At 43.3% G+C, this 24,413-nt stretch overlaps 1 protein-coding gene across 3 annotated transcripts in view; it reads left to right on the top strand.

Annotated features, from left to right (window-relative positions):
* SMC2 (structural maintenance of chromosomes 2) overlaps positions 1-24,413 on the top strand; it is a 115,414-nt gene that overhangs the window by 70,374 nt on the left and 20,627 nt on the right. For all 3 annotated transcript variants that reach the window (XM_069302689.1, XM_069302691.1, XM_069302690.1), the window contains exons 17-23: positions 206-399; positions 5,368-5,511; positions 5,834-6,028; positions 10,241-10,441; positions 12,878-12,994; positions 13,113-13,211; positions 17,639-17,848. In XM_069302689.1, the coding sequence (XP_069158790.1) occupies positions 206-399; positions 5,368-5,511; positions 5,834-6,028; positions 10,241-10,441; positions 12,878-12,994; positions 13,113-13,211; positions 17,639-17,848 (1,160 nt within the window). The remainder of the gene's footprint in view (positions 1-205; positions 400-5,367; positions 5,512-5,833; positions 6,029-10,240; positions 10,442-12,877; positions 12,995-13,112; positions 13,212-17,638; positions 17,849-24,413) is intronic.

Here is a 24,413-nt window from a genome sequence, read left to right as displayed (position 1 = left end):
TCTGACCCTTTCTGTTATTTCTCATAATGTCTAACTCTAATGCAAATAATAATGGTTTTTCTTTTAATGTGAGTGGAGAAGCAGGCATAGGTTGTCACGCTGGTGCTAGAAACCAGCCCAAGACAACACGTATCAATGTCTGTGGCGCCTCTTTCTGTGTACGACTGTGTAGACTTGATCCCAATTTAATGTTGTTATTTAACAGAGGAATGTCTGGCTACTGTGGAACGATGCAAGAACTTAGATATTGAAGGAGAAGCAAAGGTGAAGGAAATTGAAAATAAAATAAAAAATTCAAAGGCACTAAAAGAAAAAGAGCTGAAGGCAGCTAATGTGGAACTGGAGAAATGTAAGAAAGTAGCTGAAGGAACACGAAGCAAATGGAACCTAAAAAAGCAGGTATGTTGTATACATGAAATAAGCTTTGGGAAACAGGCAAGTTTGATGGTAGATATTTGTATTCATAGTAAATATAGCAAATATCTGGTAGAAGATATACAGTGGAACCTCAGTGTATGATTGTACCTGAATACAAATTTGTTCTGTTTACAATGAACATTTCGATGTAATATATGCCCTAGTGTATAGTGTATGACTATTATAGTACTGTGGGTTGGTTGGTGTTGTCGTCGTTGATCCTTCTCTACGGACAACCCAACCCACAACTCGGTAGAGTGCTTATACTTCACTAGGAGATCACCCTTGGCGCTTCTGGCTCTTGGAGAGGGGCTCAACGTCACACATTTAGGGGATACGGCTCCAACACTCAGCCTCGTTGTCACGTGCACACACCCACTCGAGCCGCTGTGACTCCCCACTCTCTCCTTAGGTGATATGATCTCCTCAATCCCCTTTTGACTTATTAGTATTACCTTTTACCCTGTCCACGGCAGTGGTTCTGGGTTCTTTCTCTCTCTCCTTCTTTACTACCTCCTGGGAAGCCTCACTAGGACAAGGGCAAACACCAGCAAATTGGAATACATTTACTGGACAAAGCACATACACGATACATACACACATATAATAATAATGAATCCTATACTCTATACTATTACAATCAGGTTGCTCTCCAACACAACCAGAACTCTATTATCAGCTTATCAAGTGGTATCCTATCTCCTGGTTCACCAACTGATACTATCAACCTCCTCAAGTTGATCAAGTCTACATACACTGTTGCATCATCAGCAAGAGAATATATATATGTATCTATAAATGTGTACAAAGAAAATCAGCATTTGAATGCAATAACATATATCAGTATAAATGTTCATTGATGCACAACAATGATCAATCGATCACTCTATCAGTCCTAAAACGCATACATCTGTAGGTGATCCAGCCTACGACTGTAACTCTAAACTTCAGTGTAAAACACTCCTTGACATAAGAATGCAAACAGTCACTCACCTCTCACTGCGTCTTGCACACTAATGACAACCAAACACTATCAACTCCCTACAAGTAATCCACCAGAACTTCCCCTTCCACCTCTGGAAGTTCACTACCCTGATCTCTTCAGGTTCTTCCGGGCTTCACTACCAGGATCCTCTGCAGCTCCTCCAGGCTGCTATCATGAAGTTTCCTTGAGCAACTACGGTGCTTCACCCTTCTGCTAGGTTCCTCCACAGCTCTCTTGGCTGCTACACCACCTCTACAGAAGCACGTGACACTCCTCTTCACTGCTTCTCCTCACAGCTCGAGGTCCTCTGCTTCACTACCTTGGAGTCTCATCAATTACCTCATCTAGGCTGGCTTCGAAGTTCTCAGCAACTTCTTCCCCAAAGACAAACCTGCAACCCATCGACACTCCAATAAAATTGTTTCCCCTTTAACACATGAACAAAAATAATCACACAATATGTTTGCCTCAAATCTCTATCTGTCCTCTACATACAGTGAGAGTGGACTCCCCCATTTTGGACGGGTCCATACTCCACCTCGCCCGGCGGCGTTCCTCACTCGCTGGGAGGGTCTTCCTCCGTCAGGAGCCGGGCTCCCTCAGTCGTCTGTCAGAGCTCAGAGGGGACGGACGTCGCTCCGTGTTCCTCCCTCTTCACTCTCCTATTTCAGGCTTTCTGCCTTATTAAAACATGTCTAACTTATAAATAAACATCGCTACTGTCGCTGGGCACACGACCAACTACAAGCAATCACTATGAACTGGCGTATATCGTGCTTACCGCAGATTAACTGGTCGAGGGCGCTTCTCCCTCTGACGGCGTCTGGTCACGGCGCTTCCACGGCCCACAATAATGCCTCTGGGCGATTTAATAAACACTTCGTCGACCAGGACTTGAGACCACAACGTTCCCAGCTCGGTTCCACAGCTGGCACGTCTACACACTTCTCTTCTCTTCGAGATATATCACTAGGGGTTCCCTTCTGGCGGGAGCTCGAACGGAGCGCGGCTTTCCCCTGCGATATCTGGCACTCAAGTGAGGTCAAGGTCCTCCGGAAGCGAGCCTCACGCCTCCAGCAAAATGTCCACATCTCCTAGCCAGTCATTTATCTGTTTCCTTCTTCACTGCCCATAATCTTAATTTGTTATACATCTCCAAGCAACTCTTTTACATATGGGTTATCACCTCAATATTTGCTAGACCTAATCAGGTCAGGCTTGGTGAATAACTCTCAAGGAGGGAGACTTGTTTCTCCTGCAGGCTGAGATCATAACAATGACACTCGTTCATACTTGTCTCAGTCAGTTTACGCTTGTATACCATCTAGTGATAACTGCACTTGAATTCTCTGTGAACAATTTCGTTGTTTTTTGTGCTTTTTATTTTCTGGAGGGAGCCTCTAGGGCTCCCCGGAGCTATCCAGGCTGATAGGGATAGTCCTAACTTTTGGCATCAGTCGATATGGATGGAGTTCTAGGCCTACCGGGGACCATGAGCCAGAACCTGGCCCCCCTCAGAGAGGCACGGGAAGCAATGGCCCATAGAATGCACATGTGATTTTGGAGCATTCTATATTTGCCATTGACCGGAACAGGCACCCAGAAAGGTAAGCGCCAAAAAACAAACCCCTATTCTGGTTAAAACAATGAAAATAGACAAACGAGTGGACAGAACTCCCCAATTGAAAACGATCAAACAAGCATGACATCACACGCTTGTGATGTCGTGCCGCATGTCTGCGCAGCTCCCCCTTTCCCAGGAGGGGGAAGGGGGAGCCCCAGACCCCCACGCTGGCGATCCACCCTGTAGTTTCTCAGCTGATGGGATACAGCTTGGTCGTTGTGACTCCAGCTCCAGATTCTTATTGTGCTGAGCCTGGGTTCAGTACTTCTCTTAGGGGGTGTGCGAGCTGGGAGTAATTTTCACAGGTACTCGGGTTGCTTGTGCTTAGGGTCATCCTTCCTGAGTGCCCTGTAAGTACCGGCTTAGGGACTTGGGATTACCTTCCACAAGTCACCTTGGCTCTACCTCTGTTGGTCTTTTGCTGCTTGGCGATTGATACCTGCTTGATGGGGTTCTGGGAGTTCTTCTACTCCCCAAGCCCGGCCCGAGGCCAGGCTCGACTTGTGAGAGTTTGATCCACCAGGCTGCTGCTTGGAGCGCAGCCCCACATACCCATCACGGCCCGGCTAATCCGGAACTTCTCTTAGAAAACAGTCCAGTTTTCTCTTGAAGATGTCCACGGTTGTTCCGGCAATATTTCTATAAGATTGGCAGTCAATAAGATTGACTGCCCAGAGTGTTTTTGGGGGTTTCCTCCCTAGTTTGCCTTGGGGTAAGTGGTAGTTTTTGCACTGGTAGGGGCACGGGGTACTGCATAGCTAGTTTTTACCTATAACAGCAGCCGGCTCTGTTCCCTCTGGGTATGCTGTCCTCTTGCGAGGATTTTCTTTTCTTTTTGTTTTTGCATTGTTTCACCTCCGGCCTGCTCATGCGCCGCCTGAGCCGTCTTGGTCTTTGGATAGAGTGCTCTCCTTTCTCTCTTCTCCTCGGTTTGTTGTGGCCCCTTCGGTTCAGGATTGTTTTTCGAAGGCTCTTTCTCCGTTGGCCTCTGGGGGTCGGGTCAGGAAGCTTCATGCTCTCCTCCGGCGCAGGGGTTTCTGCTCTTTCAGTTGAGGTGATAGGTTTGTTCGTTTGCAGCCGTCTTCTTCTTTTCTGGTGAAGAATGAAACTACTGCTTTCTGGAGGGGTCCTTGGGTTGTTGATGCTTGGTTGGTCAGGCTGGGGGTGCATCATGTGTTGTGTCCGGTTGCGGCCCTCCGCCGTTATTTGTGCGTCATGGCTTCTGTGGCCGGGGACGCCCTTGATCCAGTTTCCCTTCTTCCCTGTTCGCAGATATGGGTCTTTCAGGTCATACACAGGGTTATTTAGTCTAGCCAGCCTGCAGTCTATCCCGTGCCCATGATGTTCGTAAGTTTGCTGCTCTTGTTGCCGTTTTTGGGAACATGTCCTGGGCTGACATTCGAGCACGGGGTTTTTGGCGGTTGAATAGGGTCCTGGCTGCACATTACCTCGTTAACGTTCCTGGGCCTATTCAGACTTGGGTCGGCGGCTGCAGCCTCTTGTCTAGACTTCGAGTTGAGGTGTGGAGCACCGACTGCCTCCCGGGTAAATCTCCTTCTTTATGTTGTCTTTGGTGACGTATCTCCGGGGAGCCATAAGGGCTTCCCCCAAAAAACCAGCTTTGAATGTAATGAAACGCCTTTTTCTGGTTGAGTCCCAGAGGCTCCCCGGCAACTCTCCCTCCCTCCAGTTGGTGGTTTTTGCGTATTTTGATATCCAGCCTTGGAACTGTTGGGTGGATCTCCGGCATGGGGATCTGGAGCTCCCCTTTTCCCCCTCCTGGGGAGGGGAGAGCTGTGCAGACATGCGGCTCGTGTGAGGTCGTGCTTGTTTACTTGTTTTCAATTGGGGAGTTCTGTCCACTTGTTTGTCTATTTTCATTGTTTTTAACTAGAATCTGGGTTTGTTTTGTTACGCTTACCTTTTTGGGTGCCAGTCCTGGTCAATGGCAGATATTGATGCTCCAAAATCACATGTGCATTCTATGGGCCATTGCTTCTCATGCCTCTCTGAGGGGACCATGTTCTGGCTCGTGGTTCCCAGTAGGCCTAGAACTCCACCCACATCAACTGATGTCAAATAGTTAGGGTATCCATATCAGCCATGGATAGCTCCGGGGAGCCTCCGGGACTCCCCGGAGGCAAAAAGAGAGGAGGAGAAAAAGGCGTTTCATTACATTCAACGCTGGTTTTTTACTGCATTTTTCTGCATGAATCGGTGGTGTCAGTGTCTGGAAGACAAATCTTTATCTATCCATCCAGCCCTCTATTATTTTTAAACGGAATTTGGGATCAGAAATACAAGTAGATTAATGATTAATATGTTACTCTGGTATTCACAGGAGGAGGAAAGTTTAAAGTTGGAACTGTGTGAACTGGAACAAAGTATAGAGACGACCAAGGGCCAAATTGCTACGTCCGTAGAGGTCATGGAGCAGTACCAGGCACAGCTCAATGTTCTTGAAGAGGAAGTTGCAAGGGCCAAGGTGTGTACAGCTCCTCCTCAACAGTCAAGTACTGTGCTCCAGAATGATTGAGAGTGGAGCTTAATGCTGTCTGTCTCCTTGCAATTGATCACATTTTTTCTGCTACTGTAAATGCTATTTCCTTTTTGTGAATAATTTTGTCGTAAATGTCATATTGTACCATTAACTTCAAAATGCTAAATATTGATGGCAAGAAATAATGTTTCATCAACAATCTGAACAAAATTATTTAGTTTATGTAAATTAAGTAATGTATTTAAGACATAGCATTTCCCAACTCGTTCTTTAGAATGCAGATTTTTTAATTATGTTTATTTTACAGAGTGAGGTTACTGCAGCTCAGTCAGCTGTGAAGGAACAAAAGGAGATGTTACAAGCACAAAACAAGGAAATTAATGCTATGACAGCACGTAAGGAACAGATCATCAAGAATAGTGATGAAGCCCAACTTGAAATCAAACAGCTTGATCATAAACTTTCAAAACTGAAGTCCGAAGCAAAGGATGCTGAAAATAAGGTGAATATCTTTATATTCTTAATTCAAGTCTTGGATATACAGTGAGCTGTCTGGAAATGTGTCCATTAAACATAAAATATGACACAATACAAGAGTAGGTATTGGGCACAACCATCTAGTTGCCTCTCGGTTGTCACACTGGTGGTGTGTGCCAGAGTGAGTTGCCTCCCAGCTCCATACCTGGTTCATGGGGTTCTGGAAGTTCTTCTACTCCCCGAGCCCGATCCGAGGCCAGTCTTGACTTGTGAGAGCTTGGTCCAACAGGTTGCTGCTTGGAGCGGTTCGCAGGCCTACATACCCACTACAGCCTGGTTGGTCCAGCACTTCTTGAAGAAAACAATCTAGTTTTCTCTTGAAGATATCCACGGTTGTTCCGGCAATATTTCTTATACTCGCTGGGAGGATGTTGAACAACCGTGGACCTTTGATGTTTATTCAGTGTTCTCTGATTCGGCTTATAACACCCCCATGGGCACAATGTGAGATTCTCACACTCTTCAACCTCACCATACTTGATAAGAGCAGAATTCTTTATAATTATTTGATATTTTTGCCCAATTTAAAATAAAAGTACCTGTACATCAAATTGTTCGCTGGTGAATGCTCATTTATTACACAAAACGAAGATCATTTCAATAAATTCGGTATTAAACAAAGATTGATTAAGATGGGCTTGTACTTAACTAATGGTTCTTGAGGGTTATTATGAAGATATTTCACTATACAACTCTTAGAATAGTAAGTAACATCCCAAAACAATAAATGCCAAAAAGTCCCTTGGGAGTTGCCAGGAGCTTGTAGGTCAAACAAAAGCCTCCATGCAACAAATTGACTTTGTAGTTCATTCAAGCCTTCACACACTACTATGGTTCTACCATATTTCACTTACTATGATGCTAATTCAAATTGAAAATTTTCGTGGTTTGTTGCTTTACAGTAGTCAGGTAGAGTGCCACTATATCTTTAACCTCTTTTTTTTTTTTTTTGTAGCTTCCGTTTTTGTGAATTCCCTGTTATTCCACCCAAGTGGGGATAGGGCGGGTCATTAGCATACATCAGCAGCAGCAGGAATGTCATGCCAGCTCCCATGTCTCGTGTGTTGAATGTTCTCTATGTAGGAACTGTAATGATGGTACAACTACAGTACAATAGTAGACACTGACCCCAATGATGGTACAACTACAGTGCAGTAGTGGACACTGACCCCAATGATGGTACAACTACAGTACAATAGTGGTCACTGACCCCAATGATGGTACAACTACAGTACAATAGTGGTCACTGACCCCAATGATGGTACAACTACAGTACAGTAGTGGTCACTGACCCCAATGATGGTACAACTACAGTACAGTAGTGGTCACTGACCCCAATGATGGTACAACTACAGTACAGTAGTGGTCACTGACCCCAATGATGGTACAACTACAGTACAGTAGTGGTCACTGACCCCAATGATGGTACAACTACAGTACAGTAGTGGACACTGACCCCAATGATGGTACAACTACAGTACAGTAGTGGACACTGACCCCAATGATGGTACAACTACAGTACAGTAGTGGTCACTGACCCCAATGATGGTACAACTACAGTACAATAGTGGACACTGACCCCAATGATGGTACAACTACAGTACACTAGTGGACACTGACCCCAATGATGGTACAACTACAGTACAGTAGTGGACACTGACCGCAATGATGGTACAAATACAGTACAATGGGGTCACTGTTCCCAATGATGGTACAACTACAGTACAGTAGTGGACACTGACCCCAATGATGGTACAACTACAGTACAATAGTGGACACTGACCCCCAGATGGCCACTTAACCTACCTCTATATCATATTGCAATTTCTGAATTTGTATTACACAAAATAAAGCCCATTATTTGAACTAATGTGTTTGAGGATATCTGCGTAAGTAAAAAACTGGATAAAACAATACTGGCAAAATTTCAATATATTAGCAGCTCAATTTTTGTGCTTGACTCTTCCCAAAGTGGATCCCTAGCTAATACTCTGCCTGTTTATACAGGTCAGTTAAACGTAGCTTTCTGGACGAATCTCACTGCCTACTAGAAACAAGGACTTTTGCAATTACCCTTTGGGTTCATTCCATAACAAATCATCACAAAAAGTGGAATTTCTCAGCCACACCATCTCAGATTTTCATGAAATTTGGTAGGATGGTAGAGGACACGATGTAATTTGCATATACTGTACAAAATTTCAGCCCCTCAGTGGTGCATGATATTCATATAGAATGGTTGCCAATGTGAAAAATATAGAGGCACCTTGATTAACGAGTTTAATTCGTTCCGGCACAGAGCTCGTCGTGTGGAAAACTCGTCTTGAGAAACAACAAAACTGTCGTAAAAGGTGTCCGAGACCCAGTGGAAACACTCGTTAATTGAGGAAAAGCTCGTTAGTAGAGACAAATGTTCTGTGAATGGCTCGCTCGTTACTCGAAATGCTCGTAGATAGAGCCACTCATTAATCGAGGTACCACTGCATAAAATATCTTCTTACAAGCTCAAGAAGAAAAATTCATACCTTTACTTCTAATTGAGGTAAAACCTTCATGTTGAGCTTATTTTGAAGCTACGGAAGCATTGTTTTCATTACAAGTAGTTTTACATTAAATATTGAATATATTCATTTCAAGATCACATGATGCAACCTGTAACTGCAAATATATTAAGCACTGTACGGCAACAACTATCTTCATGACTCCCACTGTTGTAACTCCCAGTGTATATACTGTTGCTGGTCAGCTTATTTTTAGTTCTTCAAAGCTCCAGTGTAGCCATAACAATATGTATCTTTAATTTTTTGGGGAAAAAATGTTATGCAGTTGAATTCATTCTCTTTGGTATAAGTTTTATTTTGGGGTGGCTTTGGGGGAGAAGTAAAAAACAGTCATGACAGTTGTATACCTCACCATTTTTGGGATATACAGGACAGATATGGATGCCTGGAACATATTAACAAATATCCTGGATAACTTATCATCTGGTTATAAAACAACTTTCTCCTGGAATACATACCAACTATTCAGGCAGACTGGGGATGAACAGTAATGTGTAGAGGCAAATGCTGCAAAAACCGAAATAATAGTCAGTACAAAAACAGAGAAAAGTAAACTTCGATTCATTATATCCAAATAAAGATAATGGCAGAAAAGAATGTTTAACAGTACACGCGGACAAAGATGCCGGCAGGCAGGAAAGTGTTACACAGCACACATTGCAAAACACTTTGATGGAAATGACAGACTGGAAAGACAAACATTCCGATAATGTGCAAAGGGCATTTGCAGACATATTCTGGAAAGAGAAAACAGATTATATTGCAGTTACCTTCATCCCAGAAAATGTCAAAATACAGTTAAGAAGGGAAAATGTCGTTTTGGATCAACATGCAGGTACAGTATATGCATCCTGACACGCTAAATTTCATTTGAAAAAGTGACAGCAAACAGGAAAATGACCTTGGAGGAAAGTCGGATTGTTTTTTAGACCCAGAAGAAAGAGGTTGCAAAAGATGGAACAGGGGGTGTGGATGGTATAGGAACTGGCGGAACAGAAGGTTGTGTCTGACAGAGGTCTTTTGCTTAAAGGGAAGAGGGTTTTCTTACCCCCGTCCTTGTGTGATTTTGATCCTAATGCAGCTACCCATCCCTCCTCCCTGGGGCTTAGCACAACTTCTGTTGTGTTAAGTAGTGCCACCTCTACTCCAACAAAGTATCCTAGAGTAGAGGTGGAGCTTTAATATTTCTCCTAGTGGTGGCCTGAGGCCGATTGGTTTGTTTGGTGTGTTCATTTTGAGGTGAGTGGAAGGTGAGAGGTAGTTTTTGGTTATGGCTGCCTAACTGTAGTGGTAGTAACAATACTAATGGTTGTGGCCTTATGGTTGAGCTACAGGTAAAATTACTACTGCATGATGACCAAACCACACACCAGACGACGAAGAGAGACAACGTTTCTTCTTTTTTCATCTTCTGGTGTGTGGTTTGGTCATCATATCTTGAGCCACGTTATTGTGACTCATCATCTGCTTACTACTGTATGCTTGAAGTAATTAGATCAATTTTTGTCCCTTATGAGCAACTATGCCATCTGTGTGATGGGTTTTATTTACACTTTGTCTCTTCCTTCCTTGTAACCATGGTAACGTATTTCTGAATGATGTCTTATGCCTCTCAGGTTGCTCAGATGCTCTCTGAACATGAATGGATATCAGAGGACCGCAAGTTCTTTGGCCAGCCCAACACTGGTTATGACTTCACAGCTAATGATCCAGTGGAAGCTGGACGCAAAATCACCAAATTAGAAGAACTCAAAACCAAATTATCGAAAAATGTAAACATGAGAGCCATGAACATGTTGGGAAAAGCCGAAGAACAGGTAACTTTTCAAAGTATTGAGCGTGTGTTCATATGGAATAAGGTGCATGTAAATATGAGCAACGACAAATACAAACAAATACTGTTATATTTTTCCCATTTATTGTTGTTTTTATACTTTATATACCTGTGTGTGTGAAATTTAGTAATATTTTCCTGAAACACTGACAGTAAGCACTGCACTGTTTAGAGAAGTGGTGGGGAATACTAGGTTAGGTAAAAAATAACTCGTGTACTTGGAAAATCACATTACTCTAAAACTTATAAATATGTATACATATACAGTATATTGCTGTTTAAATCTACATTTTCTGGAACACACATTGTCTTTAATTTTCTAACCACCAGATAGATATTTCCAGACTGTAAGTCTATAGCTGTGTGCAGAACTGTTCTCGGTGTGTGATCAGTTCAAAATATAGTGGGCAGGAGCTTAAGGTGGAAAATTCAAACCAAAATAGCCGTGCCTTACAATGGGAGGTTATCTTGAGATGATTTCGGGAACACCCAGGTACCTATTTTAGTGCTAGGTAATGGGCATAGGGTGAAAGAAACTCTGCCCATTGTTTCTCTCCGGCGCCCGGGATCAAACCTGGGACCACAGGATCACAAGTCCAGCGTGCTGTTCACTCGGCCGACCGGCTCCCAAGATAGTAATAGTAATGATATACACCCTACATTGACTGTTAGAGTACCCAGATGACAGACATCATGCCAACTATTACTCTAATACAATGAGCATTTGTCTCTTATAAGAATGGTTTCTAACTACTAATTATAGAAAGACTTTAACTATAAGATAGAATGGGAGAACAAAAAAACATGTGAGCACAGATAACACATTACAGCACCTTGTACATGTGACCCTGTACACATTACAGCACCTTGTACATGTGACCCTGTACACATTACAGCACCATGTACATGTGACCCTGTACACATTACAGCACCTTGTACATGTGACCCTGTACACATTACAGCACCTTGTACATGTGACCCTGTACACATTACAGCACCATGTACATGTGACCCTGTACACATTACAGCACCATGTACATGTGACCCTGTACACATTACAGCACCTTGTACATGTGACCCTGTACACATTACAGCACCTTGTACATGTGACCCTGTACACATTACAGCACCATGTACATGTGACCCTGTACACATTACAGCACCTTGTACATGTCACCCTGTACACATTACAGCACCATGTACATGTGACCCTGTACACATTACAGCACCTTGTACATGTGACCCTGTACACATTACAACACCATGTACGTGTGACCCTGTACACATTACAGCACCATGTACATGTGACCCTGTACACATTACAGCACCTTGTACATGTCACCCTGTACACATTACAGCACCATGTACATGTGACCCTGTACACATTACAGCACCTTGTACATGTGACCCTGTACACATTACAGCACCATGTACATGTGACCCTGTACACATTACAGCACCATGTACATGTGACCCTGTACACATTACAGCACCATGTACATGTGACCCTGTACACATTACAGCACCTTGTACATGTGACCCTGTACACATTACAGCACCTTGTACATGTGACCCTGTACACATTACAGCACCATGTACATGTGACCCTGTACACATTACAGCACCTTGTACATGTGACCCTGTACACATTACAGCACCATGTACATGTGACCCTGTACACATTACAGCACCTTGTACATGTGACCCTGTACACATTACAGCACCATGTACATGTGACCCTGTACACATTACAGCACCATGTACATGTGACCCTGTACACATTACAGCACCTTGTACATGTGACCCTGTACACATTACAGCACCTTGTACATGTCACCCTGTACACATTACAGCACCATGTACATCTCACCCTGTACACATTACAGCACCATGTACGTGTGACCCTGTACACATTACAACACCATGTACGTGTGACCCTGTACACATTTCAGCACCATGTACATGTGACCCTGTACACATTACAGCACCTTGTACATGTCACCCTGTACACATTACAGCACCATGTACATGTGACCCTGTACACATTACAGCACCATGTACATGTGACCCTGTACACATTACAGCACCTTGTACATGTGACCCTGTACACATTACAACACCATGTACATGTGACCCTGTACACATTACAGCACCATGTACATGTCACCCTGTACACATTACAACACCATGTACGTGTGACCCTGTACACATTACAGCACCATGTACATGTGACCCTGTACACATTACAGCACCTTGTACATGTCACCCTGTACACAGTACAGCACCTTATTCATATCCCACGATAGGTCAGCCTGTGGATACCTTCCTCAGTTGCCATCAGACGATCGACATCAGGCTACTGCTACATAATAGTTTCACATTGTGCATCACTTTTAATATTTTTCGTTGGTTTTCACAGTATAATGACCTGATGAGAAAGAAAAGAATTGTGGAAAATGACAAGGCTAAGATTGAAAAAGTAATTCGTGAATTGGACGAGAAAAAGAAGGAAGCTTTGAGACAGGCTTGGGAGCAGGTAAGATTCGAGTACAGTACTGAGCTTATCTTTATTTATTGGATATATGTTTGTATACAGTACTTGAATATAATATCATTATGTTTATTACACATTTACAAAATGGGTAACTTTTCAGGTTAATAGGGATTTTGGGTCGATCTTCAGCATGCTTCTTCCTGGGACTGAAGCCAAGCTCCAGCCCCAAGACGGACAAGATGTCCTTGATGGGTTAGAGGTCAGTTATATTATTCACCATAGTTGTGTGTGCTTTGCTCCTTTCACTTCTTTTTTTTTCACCCTTTAACTGCACACATCAACCAGAGTCATATTTATGTCTTAGGGCACTCCTCCTGCATGTAACTACCTAAGTGTAGTTACAGGGTGAAAGCTACGCTCGTGATGCCCCGCCTTCCCAGCACTCTTTGTCATATAACTTTGAATTTACTGATGCCCTTTGAAATGGTGTGATGCCCTCGGTACTAAAACAGCAGCCAAGAGTAGCGCATGCAACGGTAGCTGTCTCTTTTGTAGCGTGCCGTTGTACCTTTTCCAGTTTCTTTGTGTGCTTCTTGAGATTTGGGCACCACACAACTGCTGCATATTCCAATTTTGGTCTCACAACAGTCATGAACAGTTTCTTTAGTATTTCACCATCCATATAATTAAAAGCAAGTCTGAAGTTGGAAAGCGACGCATACGCTCCTCTCACACTGTTGTTTGTGTTCCGATGGTGACACTTCTAGGTCTCGTTCTTAGAGTTCTGTAATTCCTTTCCAAATAACACTTTAATGCGCCTGGCACTCGTGAAAAAAAATAGCGCATTGTGCGCGCGGCGTTTTGGGCTCTTGAGCGTAAACACCAAAAAATGTGTTATCTTTTCACTCTCCTGACACCAATTCTCGAGCTACGTATTTCATTTTGGTATCAATGTGTTGGCAATAAAATTCTCTACAAGATCATATGTATAAAATGTCACCAAAGCATTAGCTATCCCACCACGAAATAAATAAAAACGTAGATCACTCGCCGTGACGCCCGAACAGCAACAAAATGTTCATACTCTTTTGTTTGTTGTCAGCTCCACATTAGTCCTACAGCGTTAAATTTTATATCACTGAACTCGCAATAAAATTCCCTACACAGACATATGCATATAAATGTAGAATCATGATCGCGGCCCATGCCAAGAGTGTGTGAAGTGGGCGATTACCCTCGTTGTGTCACCAACTCAATAGTCTCTCCACTAAGTTACAATACAATGCCGTTCTCCCAAATAGGCCATGTGCCTATTAGAGAAAACGGAAATTTAATGGCAAACATTTTTTTATATTTTTTTTTTTACATCGCGCGGCTATTTACGACGCGGCTACGGAACCTGTTAAGCAAACCCGTCGTGTATTTACGACCTGGCTGTATTAAAGTGTTCTTAATTTGTAAGTTGTGTGTGGTCTATTTTCTCTGATTCCACATTCCATAACAAGGCGTTTATTCACATTGAATTCCATTTGCTACTTTACGCTCAAGCACTTATTTTATCTAGATCAATTTGAAGGGGACTACAATCGTCTGCATTTCCTATCTTCCCCAGTCTCTTAGCATCATCCGCAAACATGTCCATATAATTCTGTATTCCTTCTGGTAGATCATTTATGTAGACGAAGAACATTACTGGTGCAAGAACTGAACCCTGTGGTGAACAAATCCACAAGGGCCGTGACGAGGATTCGAACCTCATTTGAACCATGAACAATTTGTTCATTTGATGCATCACGCAATTGTGATTTCTGTGTGTAATGAAGTAAGGGCGAAGAGGGAGAACGGCCTATTGACATAGCTCGAGTGCATGGGGGGAGTTGTGTAAAACCCTGGTTTGTGCCTAGGAGAGGCTGCAGGATCCAGTAAGTTCTACTGAACTTCAGTTTCAACTCTTTTTACCATGTCGTAGCTCAGTCGATTAAGGCAGCGTCTGGGATGCTTTCGGACGCAGGTTTGAATCCTCGTCAAGGCCCTTGTGGATTTGTTCATTTGATGCATCACGCAATTGGGATTTCTGTGTGTAATGAACCCTGTGGTACTCCGCTAGTAACACTCCTCCAGTCAGATACATTGCCTCTGATTACTGTCCTCATGTCTGTCAGTTAGAAAAATTTTCATCCATGTCAGAGGTCTCCATATCACCCCCTCCAGCATGTTCCAGTTTCCAGAACAGCCTCTTGTGTGGGACTGTCAAAAGCCTTTTTTAGGTCTGGATAGACAGTCAACCCAACCATCTTTTTCCTGTAGTATCTCTGTGGCTGTCATCAAGACTAAGTAGATTTGTTACACAGGATCTTCCAGTTCGAAAACCATATTGTTTGTCTGTTATTATGTCATTACTCTCTAGGTGTTCAACCCATTTAGCTTTAACTGTTGTTTCTAGTGTTTTGACTACCACGCTTGTTAGTGACACGGGTCTATAATTTAGAGGTTCCTCTCGACTACCATTTTTAAGTTTAGGTGGGGTGAGGTTTTGAGCGTGTTTCAGGTATTTTTGGCCAGTTCTTCTTTTGAAGTACATGTACTCAATAACTGCTTGTTTACTTTCAATCTTTCCCAGGGTGTGGTTGATAAAGCTTCATGCCCAGGTACCTAAGCTGTCTCCAGCCCTCGTGGCAGATGACTTGAGGCCTTGCTCACGCTCGGTTACAGTCGTCCGTTTTCTTGCTACTTGACGTTGTAGATTCACTTAGATCAAGGTCAGGTGCAGTTGCCTTGCTGCCTGCCTTGGCAGTTTCAGTGATCTTGCCTAAGCTAGTTATCTTCTTGAGACGATTTCGGGGCTTTAGTGTCCCCATGGCCCGGTCCTCGACCAGGCCTCCACCCCCAGGAAGCAGCCCATGACAGCTGACTAACTCCCAGGTACCTATTTACTGCTAGGTAACAGGGGTATCAGGGTGAAAGAAACTCTGCCCATTGTTTCTCGCCGGCGCCCGGGATCGAACCCGGGACCACAGGATCACGCGTCCAGTGTTCTGTCAACTTAGTCACCGGCTCGTGTGTGCTGTGTGCACCCATGTTACAGGAGGCAGTTGCTGCATTCTACTCTGTCCGTCTTGCGTGTCATCAGACTATGTTGGCCCAGTCTTCAGATTCAGTGTGATTTTTGTCCCTTTTCTCTGAATCTTTTTTTTCTCTCTCCAAAGGATGTGGTTGTGCAGTTTTTGTCCTCAGCAAGGGCCAAGCCATTTTTGCTTCATCCAGAATGAGGCTTTTCATTACACTCGATGCTGATTTAATTATTCCATGTACCATATAATATTTTGCGCATACTAGTGCCATGAATATATTTGTGTGTATATATTTGTTCTGCAAGTTTTATTATAGAAATTTCTCATGTTACACACTATTGCATAATATAACTGCAAGATACAAGCGAAAATACAAATCAATGGCATGAAATAAATCGATATAAATAAATTCTCTAACTACCTTCTTGGCTCAGGTGACCTCTAGTTAGTTTAGTTCATTTATTATGCACCCCATACCCATCTTGTGGGCGGTAGTGGAAAGGGTTACAGAGGCACATAATGGGCTCAGGGACTGAACCCCACAGTTCATTTAGCTAAGCAAGTTACAATCTTGATGAGCTGGTTAAAAAATTCAACGCACATCGTCACATCAACAATGGGCTCGAGACTGACCACAAGTACAGTTCCTAATATAAGCAACCTAATATAAGCAACCTAATATAAGCAATATAAGCAACCAAATGTGGAGAGCTAGTGTTACAATTGATATGATTGTCCAGCACACTGCTCATACCCCTCCCCCTCCCCCCATCCAGTGGGCAGCAGTGGATAGGTTACAATTCCCACAGGGTGTTTCGTCCATCGTATAGCATGAATCGGTGACATCATCAATAGATTTCTTCTCTCCACCAGAGTCAAAGTAAGCTACATAATTTTTATCTTTTATTTTCCTGTGAACAGAATAACAATATTATAAAGAAAAGAAAATTTTGGATTTTTTTTATCATGTGCACCAAGGGATTGTGGTATGAAAGTGGTGCGGAGTGCAGGGGATAAAGTAATATTATGGGTCATTACAAATGTCCTTCCGTCTCCCAGTGAAACTGTGAGCTAAGAGCAGATCTGTCCTACGTCGGCTTACTTCAAGTCTGATCCTAAATGCTTAATTATTTGATCAGATTATTATTTGTTCCCAGTCGGAATAAACCTTAAAGTTAGTCACGTTAGTAAGAGGCTGAAGGTGGGGGAACTGAAGTTCACATGATTGTGTGTGTTTGGCGAAAATGTTCCAAATGAAAGTCTGTCTAGAACTTGAGAACATTTGCGTTAGACATTACAAGTGAGGCTGCTTACCTCTCGCTGGCATTGAAGGTCCTAATATACTGACCAGTCCAACCATACCAAGACTTAAGAGATTTTGAGATGTTTAAGACCAAGACTAGACTAAGAGATGTCTAGAGTTGAGATAAATGATAATGGGGCATCAGTCTGAAGAGAGTACTGCATGCTCATGGTGAGAGCAAACATGTAGCCTCATATATTTTATCAATAAAACAGGAATTGATGCTAGAAATGTATCCCGTGTTTATTATTATTTGTGCAACATTTTATTTTATTAACAATATTTATTTCTTTGTTTACTTTGTGACTACAGGTGAAAGTGGCATTTGGTGGTGTATGGAAGGAGAGCTTAACAGAGTTGAGTGGTGGGCAGCGCTCCCTGGTTGCACTCTCACTCATCTTGGCTTTGCTGCTCTTTAAACCGGCTCCTATTTACATCCTTGATGAAGTAGATGCTGCCTTGGATCTCTCTCATACTCAGAACATTGGCAACATGTTGCGAACGCACTTCAAACACTCTCAAGTAAGCTCATAGCTTTTATATTTTTTTTCCACAAAGTTAGAAGATCAATCACTTATTTGCTGATTCAGTGATCTACCACTCTTGTATAGATGGCCTCGCGTCTCCTTGCTATAAGACCGACGATGTTATGTTTGGGATCCCAGTTTCAATAAATTTTGTGTCTTTCTTTATATATGATGTACTAGAGAATAACTTTCCATCTTACATTGATAAAATAAAAATATCAAGGTATCACTAATGTGTTGTAACAAGATAATAGCAGACACTTGTGGTGCCTCTTGCTCCTTGATCTGTGAGCTTCTCGTAGTACTTGCAGTGACCACCTGGGTGTTTAGCACGCCATTAAACAGTCTTGATCACTAAGTGGGCCCGGTACTTGACCTGGTACAAAGTGGGCCAGGTACCCATTGCTTGACTCACGATTAAACAACATATATTTGTAATGTTATCGATTCCTGTTCCTCCCAAGTGTGGTTGCCCTGTGCCTGGCCGCCACCCCCTCCCCCCGTGCCTGGCTGCCACCCCCTTCTCCGTGTCTGGCTGCCACCCCCCTCCCCCGTGCCTGGCTGCCACCCCCCTTCCCCTGTGACTGGCCGCCACCCCCTCCCCCGTGACTGGCCGCCACCCCCTCCCCCGTGACTGGCCGCCACCCCCTCCCCCGTGCCTGGCCGCCACCCCCTCCCTGTGCACAATCTCTCCACCCAAGGCTGCTGGGAAGAGATGCAGTAACAGGTAAGTGATGGTGACACAGCATGCCATATGTTCTGTCACCACTAAACATTGCTCAAAGTTTCAGAGTGGTGGTGATGGCATGTAGGGGCCTGACAGCTAAGTGGACAGCACTTCTGATTAGTAGTCCTGAGGTTCCGGGTTCGATACCTGCTTGATACCTGTTTGATGGGGTTCTGGGAGTTCTTCTACTCCCCAAACCCGGCCCGAGGCCAGGCTTGACTTGTGAGAGTTTGATCCATTAGGCTGTTGCTTGAAGCAGACCGCAGGCCCACATACCCACCACAGTCCAGTTGGTCTGGCACTCCTTGGAGGAAACTATCTAGTTTTCTCCTGAAGATGTGCACAGTTGTTCCGGCAATATTTCTTATGCTCGCTGGAAGTATGTTGAACAACCGCGGACCTCTGATGTTTATACAGTTCTCTCTCATTTTGCCTATGGCAGCCCTGCTCTTCATTGGTTCTATTCTGCATTTTCTTCCATATCGTTCACTCCAATATGTTGTTATTTTACTGTGAGGATTTGGGACCTGGCCCTTCTGTATTTTGCGCGTGTATATTTTTTCTCTCTCTCCCGCCGTGTTTCTAGCAAGTACATTTGGAGAGCTTTGAGTCTATCCCAATAATTTAGGTGCTTTATCGCATCTTTATGTATGCCATATATGTTCTCTGTACTCCCTCTATTTCAGCAATCTCTCCTGCTCTGAATGGGGAAGTGAGTACTGACCAGTACTCAAGATGGGACAGCACAAGTAATTTGAAGAGTACAACCATTGTGATGGGATCCCTGGATTTGAAAGTTCTCGTAATCCATCCTATCATTTTTCTGGCTGCCGCAATATTTGCTTGGTTATGCTCCCTAAACGTTAGGTCATCAGACATCATTATTCCCAAATCCTTGACATGTTGCTTTCCTACTATGGGTAAATTTGACTGTGTTTTGTATCCTGTATTATGTTTAAGATTCTCATTTTTACCATATCTGAGTACCTGGAATTTATTACTGTTAAACATCATGTTATTTTCTGCTGCCCAGTTGAAAACTTGATTAATATATGCTTGTAGGTTTCAATGTCTTCAGCAGAGGTAATCTTCATGCTGAGTTTTGTGTCATCTGCATAGGAAGACACGAAGCTGTGCCTTGTATTTGAGTCTATATCTGATATGAGAATAAGGAAAAGCAGTGGTGCAAGGACTGTACCATGAGGTACAGAGCTTTTAACTCTGCTTGGACTCAATTTTATATGATTGACTGTTACTCATTGTGTTGTGTTTGACAGAAAACTGAGTATCTAGCGTCCTACTTTACCAGTTATTCCCATTGACCTCATTTTATGTGCTATCACTCCATGGTCACATTTATCGAATGCCTTTGCGAAATACGTGAATACCACATCTTCATTCTGTTTTTCTTCTAATGCCTCGGTGACTTTGTCGTAATGGTCAAGTAGCTGTGAGAGGCATGATCTTCCTGCTCTAAATCCATGTTGGCCTGGATTGTGGAGGTCATTGGTTTCCATGAAACTAGTGATCTTGATCACTCTCTCAAATACTTTTATTATGTGAGACGTTAGTGCAACTGGTCTATAATTCTTTGCCAATGCTTTGCTGCCTCCCTTGTGTAGAGGGGCTATGTCTGTTGTTTTAAGCGCATCTGATATCTTCCCCGTGTCCAAGCTCTTCCTCCACACTATACTGAGTGCCTGTGCTACTGGCACTTTGCTTTCTTTATAAATATTGAATTCCATGAGTCTGGACCTAGGGCTGAGTGCATGGGCATATTGTTAATTTCTCTTTCAAAATCTGTTACGCTCATGTTGATATCAGTTATATTTACAGGGGGTTTGGATATCACGCTTAACCCTTTAACTGCGCAACGTGCCTGCAGGCCCAGGCTTAGGGTGCGCAACGCGCCCCCGGGTGTTTTTATTTTTCACGTTCCATTCAAAACTCCCGCGGCTACATGGGGTTCACATCAGCTTCCTCAGGGCTCTTGTAAACAGACGCCATCTTAAAAAAAATCATGGTCCACATTGCCAGGTGTCAGAGCCTCAGTAGTGAGTGAGCAACCAAGGCTGGCGCTCGCAGCATGAGCGCACAGCACTGCTGTTCAGCGTGTGACCACAGCATCGCCTAATATTGTCAAAATATATATATAATCTGTTTTATTTAGCCATGATAGTATTATAGAAGAGCCCGAGTGTGATAATGACTGGGTACAATGTTCAAATATCAGTGATTCAATGCTGTTCACAATGTTCACAGCGTTAGCCACAGCACCACAGCATTATTTCGTCCATCTAGGAATCTTCAAACGACTTTTTAGGTTCCTTTTCAAAATAAACTTGTGGTCAATTATTCATTTACAAGTATTAGTGACCAGGATTGTGGTTATAATGAGCGTTGTGCATAGGAAGGAGGAATTTTGGTGAGGGAGGGAGGAAGAGAATTGAGGTGGCCTCACTGTGTGGCAGTAACTCTTGTTTTGCTCACCGTACTAGCTTCGTGTGTGCTATGGGGAACACACATGTACATGGGTATATACAGTGTGTGTGAATAGTGTAATAACAGCACCAGGAGTATGTTGTGAGGAGCTATTTTGGCGAGGGAGGTGACGTAATCGTGGCGTCGTCTGCTGTGTGATTTGTCATGCAGTGTATGGTGGCCACTGTACTGTTTGGACACAATACCGGCTTACTTGCATAGTTCTGGTAAATAAAACATGTAGATAGGTATATATAACATGTGTAAATTGTGTAATAAATACAGTAACAGTATGGTGGGAGGAGCAATGTTGGCGAGTAAGATGTTGGAGTGAGGGAGGGCTGGCTGGGTGTGGCTGCTCACACTCGCGGTGTTCTGAATATGTTGATGGTGGATGTATATAGTGTGTGACAGTGTAGCGTGTGTACATATGTTGTAAATATACATAAATGAACATGAAACATTGGTGTGAATAACTGTATGATTTGGAGGAGTAATGTTGGCGAGTTGGAGGAGTGAGGGAGGGCTGGCTGGTTGTGGCTGCTCACACTTGCGGTGTTCTGAGTGTGTTGATGGTGAATGTATATAGTGTGTGACAGTGTATAGTCTGTAAATAGATTGTATATATACATAAATTAGCATGATACATGGTAATTATGTGCAACATATGTGTACACAAGTGTCATGCTCGTAACACAGTGTCTTCGGACAGTACGGCTGTTTTACTGCCATAATATAGTGTACGTGTTCATTATACATAGGATTAGCATGTAAAAACAAATAAAATGTATTTGGAACTGTGCGCAAAAAATGTGCAAAAATATATTCGCGCCAACTTGCGCGCCCCGCCCCGGGCGCCCCACCGGCCCTGAGAGCATACTGCTCTGGCGCACGGGGAATTATGACGTCACGGCCCATCTTTCGGACCCCATAGCAGCCAAAGTAAGTACAATTTCGAACTTGCGTTGCTATACCCATATACAGGGAGGGGTTTTTGACACTTTCCGAAGAAAAAATAATTTTTTCCCAAGGTTTCATTTCCTGTGCACTGGGGGATGTCATATTTATAGGCCGCACAGTTAAAGGGTTAAAGAAGTTGTCCGGATCTTCCACTTTCATGCTGTTTATCGGAGTGGTAAACATGTCTTCATACTGCTTTTTTAGGATTTCACTAATTTCTTTGTCATCCTCAGTGTATGAACCTTCACTAGTACAAATAGGTCTAATACTGGCAGTGGTTTCTGCTTTTGATTTAGCATATGTGAAGAAATATTTTGGGTTTTTCTTTATTTCTTGAATTGCTTTCTGTTCTAGTTGCCTTTCTTCAATCTGACATGAATGCTTCAGTCTCTGTTCGATTTCTTCAATCTCTTTGTTTAATTATCCCTTCTTTGTATGGAAAGTCGTGTCTGTTTAAGCATTTTCGTTAATTTTTTCTTCTTTTGTAGTGTCGTCTGCGTTCTCTTTCTACGTTGGACCTCTTTCTGGCTTTCCTCAAAGGAACATGTTTCAGACAGACTTCATATGTTCAGAAGTCAGTTTTTCTATTCCTTGTGTAGGATTTTTATTACTTAGAACATTTTCTCATTGAGTGTTTGTAAGTTCCCTGTTTATTTTCTCCCAGTCTCTCCTTTTATTATTAAAATTGAATTTATTGAATAACCCTTCTCGCTTGTTGTTTCTCTTGGGCCTATTACCATTATTAATGTTAGTTTGTGGTTCGAGTATGTAGTGTCTGAGACAGTAATGTCTCTGATTAGCTCATCATTGTTCGTGAATATCAGGTCCAGCGTGTTCTCGTTCCTAGTTGGTTCTGTAATCTGCTGACTGAGCAAGAATTTGTCACAGAATCTCAGTAGTTCTCTGACCTGTGGTTGGTTATTTCCAGGTTGATTTCCTGCTATAATGTTATTTTTACTATTCTCCATTTTAAACTGGGTAGATAGAAGTCTCCAAGAAAGATAATATCTGGTACTGGGTTTAAGTTATCAAGGATATTCTCTCCTGTGGATCTGTTCAGTGAATTCCTCAACTGTTCCATCTGGCAGTTTGTATATTAGAATAATAATTATTTATATTTTCTACCTTGATTCCAAGTACCTCTACCACCTCATTGGTCGAGTTCAGGAGCTCTGTGCATGCCAGTTCCTCTTCAATATATAGACCTACTCCTCTATTTCACCTAATTACTCTGTCACATCTATATAGATTATAATTTGGTATCTAGATTTCACTATCCATGTGGTCTTTTGTGGGTTTCTGTAAATGCGTCAAATATTGAGTTCGATTCTATTAGAAGGATATTTATGAACTCAACTTTATTTCTTGATTTTAGGCCATTTAGGCCTAAAATCAAACATGTTTGCAAATATGAATGATTTCCCATATTGCATGTCACTTCTGGTGGGCTTTGGTAGTTCTCCTCCCTCTCCATTAATGTCCAGGGTGTGTTGTTTTGGTAGTGGTTCGTCCAGTGTTGGTGGTAGTGCGGGTGTTGTGTGGTGTAGTACTTGTGTGCTTGATGATGACTTGTATTCCAGTCTTGTGGGTATCTCCCCTCCCCTCTGTAATCCTGCAGTGGTTCTATCTGCCTATTCCTCTCTCTCTTATGTGTTCTACTCTGTTTCTGCCTTCCTCTAAAAAATTTCCAGTAGTATTATATTGATTTTCCCATCTATAACGCTGTGTATCTCTCACGTGGAATTCCGGGCACTGAAGATTGTAACATTTTCTGGGGGGAGCCCCGTCGGCTCCCCGGAGCTATCCCAGGCTGATATGCTAATGTCAGACTTTGGCATCAGTCATGTGTATGGAGTTCTTTGGCCTACCGGGGACCACGGCCAGAACCGGGCCCCCTCAGAGAGGCAAGGGGAGCAATGGCCTATAGAAGCCCCCGTGTAGTTGGAAGCATTCTATGTCTGCCATCGACCGGAACAGGCACCCAGAAAGGTAAGCGCCCCAAAACAAACCCCTATTCTGGTTAAAATTGCTACCTAAAACCGAACTAGTGGATAGAACTCCCCAACCGAAAACAAGCAAACTAGTGTGACGTCACATACTGCCGCGCCGCTGTCTGCGCAGCTCCCCCCTCCCCGGGAGGGGGAAGGGGGAGCCCCAGACCCCCCGCGCCGGCTACCCACACCTCAGTTCTTGAGGCTGATGCTATAGGCGATGGTCGTGTGCTCTGGCTCCGGTGTCGCTACTGCACTGTGCTTTGAGTGTGGTGTTAGTTTTGTGGGTGCGTGAGCCAGGAGTTATCTTCAGTACTCGGGCTGCATGCGCCTAGGGCTGCCTTCCCTAGGTGCCCTGTAAGTACTGCCCTTGGGGCTTGGGGCCACCTTCCACAGGCTCC

The sequence above is a fragment of the Procambarus clarkii genome, chromosome 48 (genome assembly GCF_040958095.1).
Source record: "Procambarus clarkii isolate CNS0578487 chromosome 48, FALCON_Pclarkii_2.0, whole genome shotgun sequence".
NCBI classification, from domain to species: domain Eukaryota; kingdom Metazoa; phylum Arthropoda; class Malacostraca; order Decapoda; family Cambaridae; genus Procambarus; species Procambarus clarkii.
This window is presented reverse-complemented; position numbering and strand designations above follow the sequence as displayed.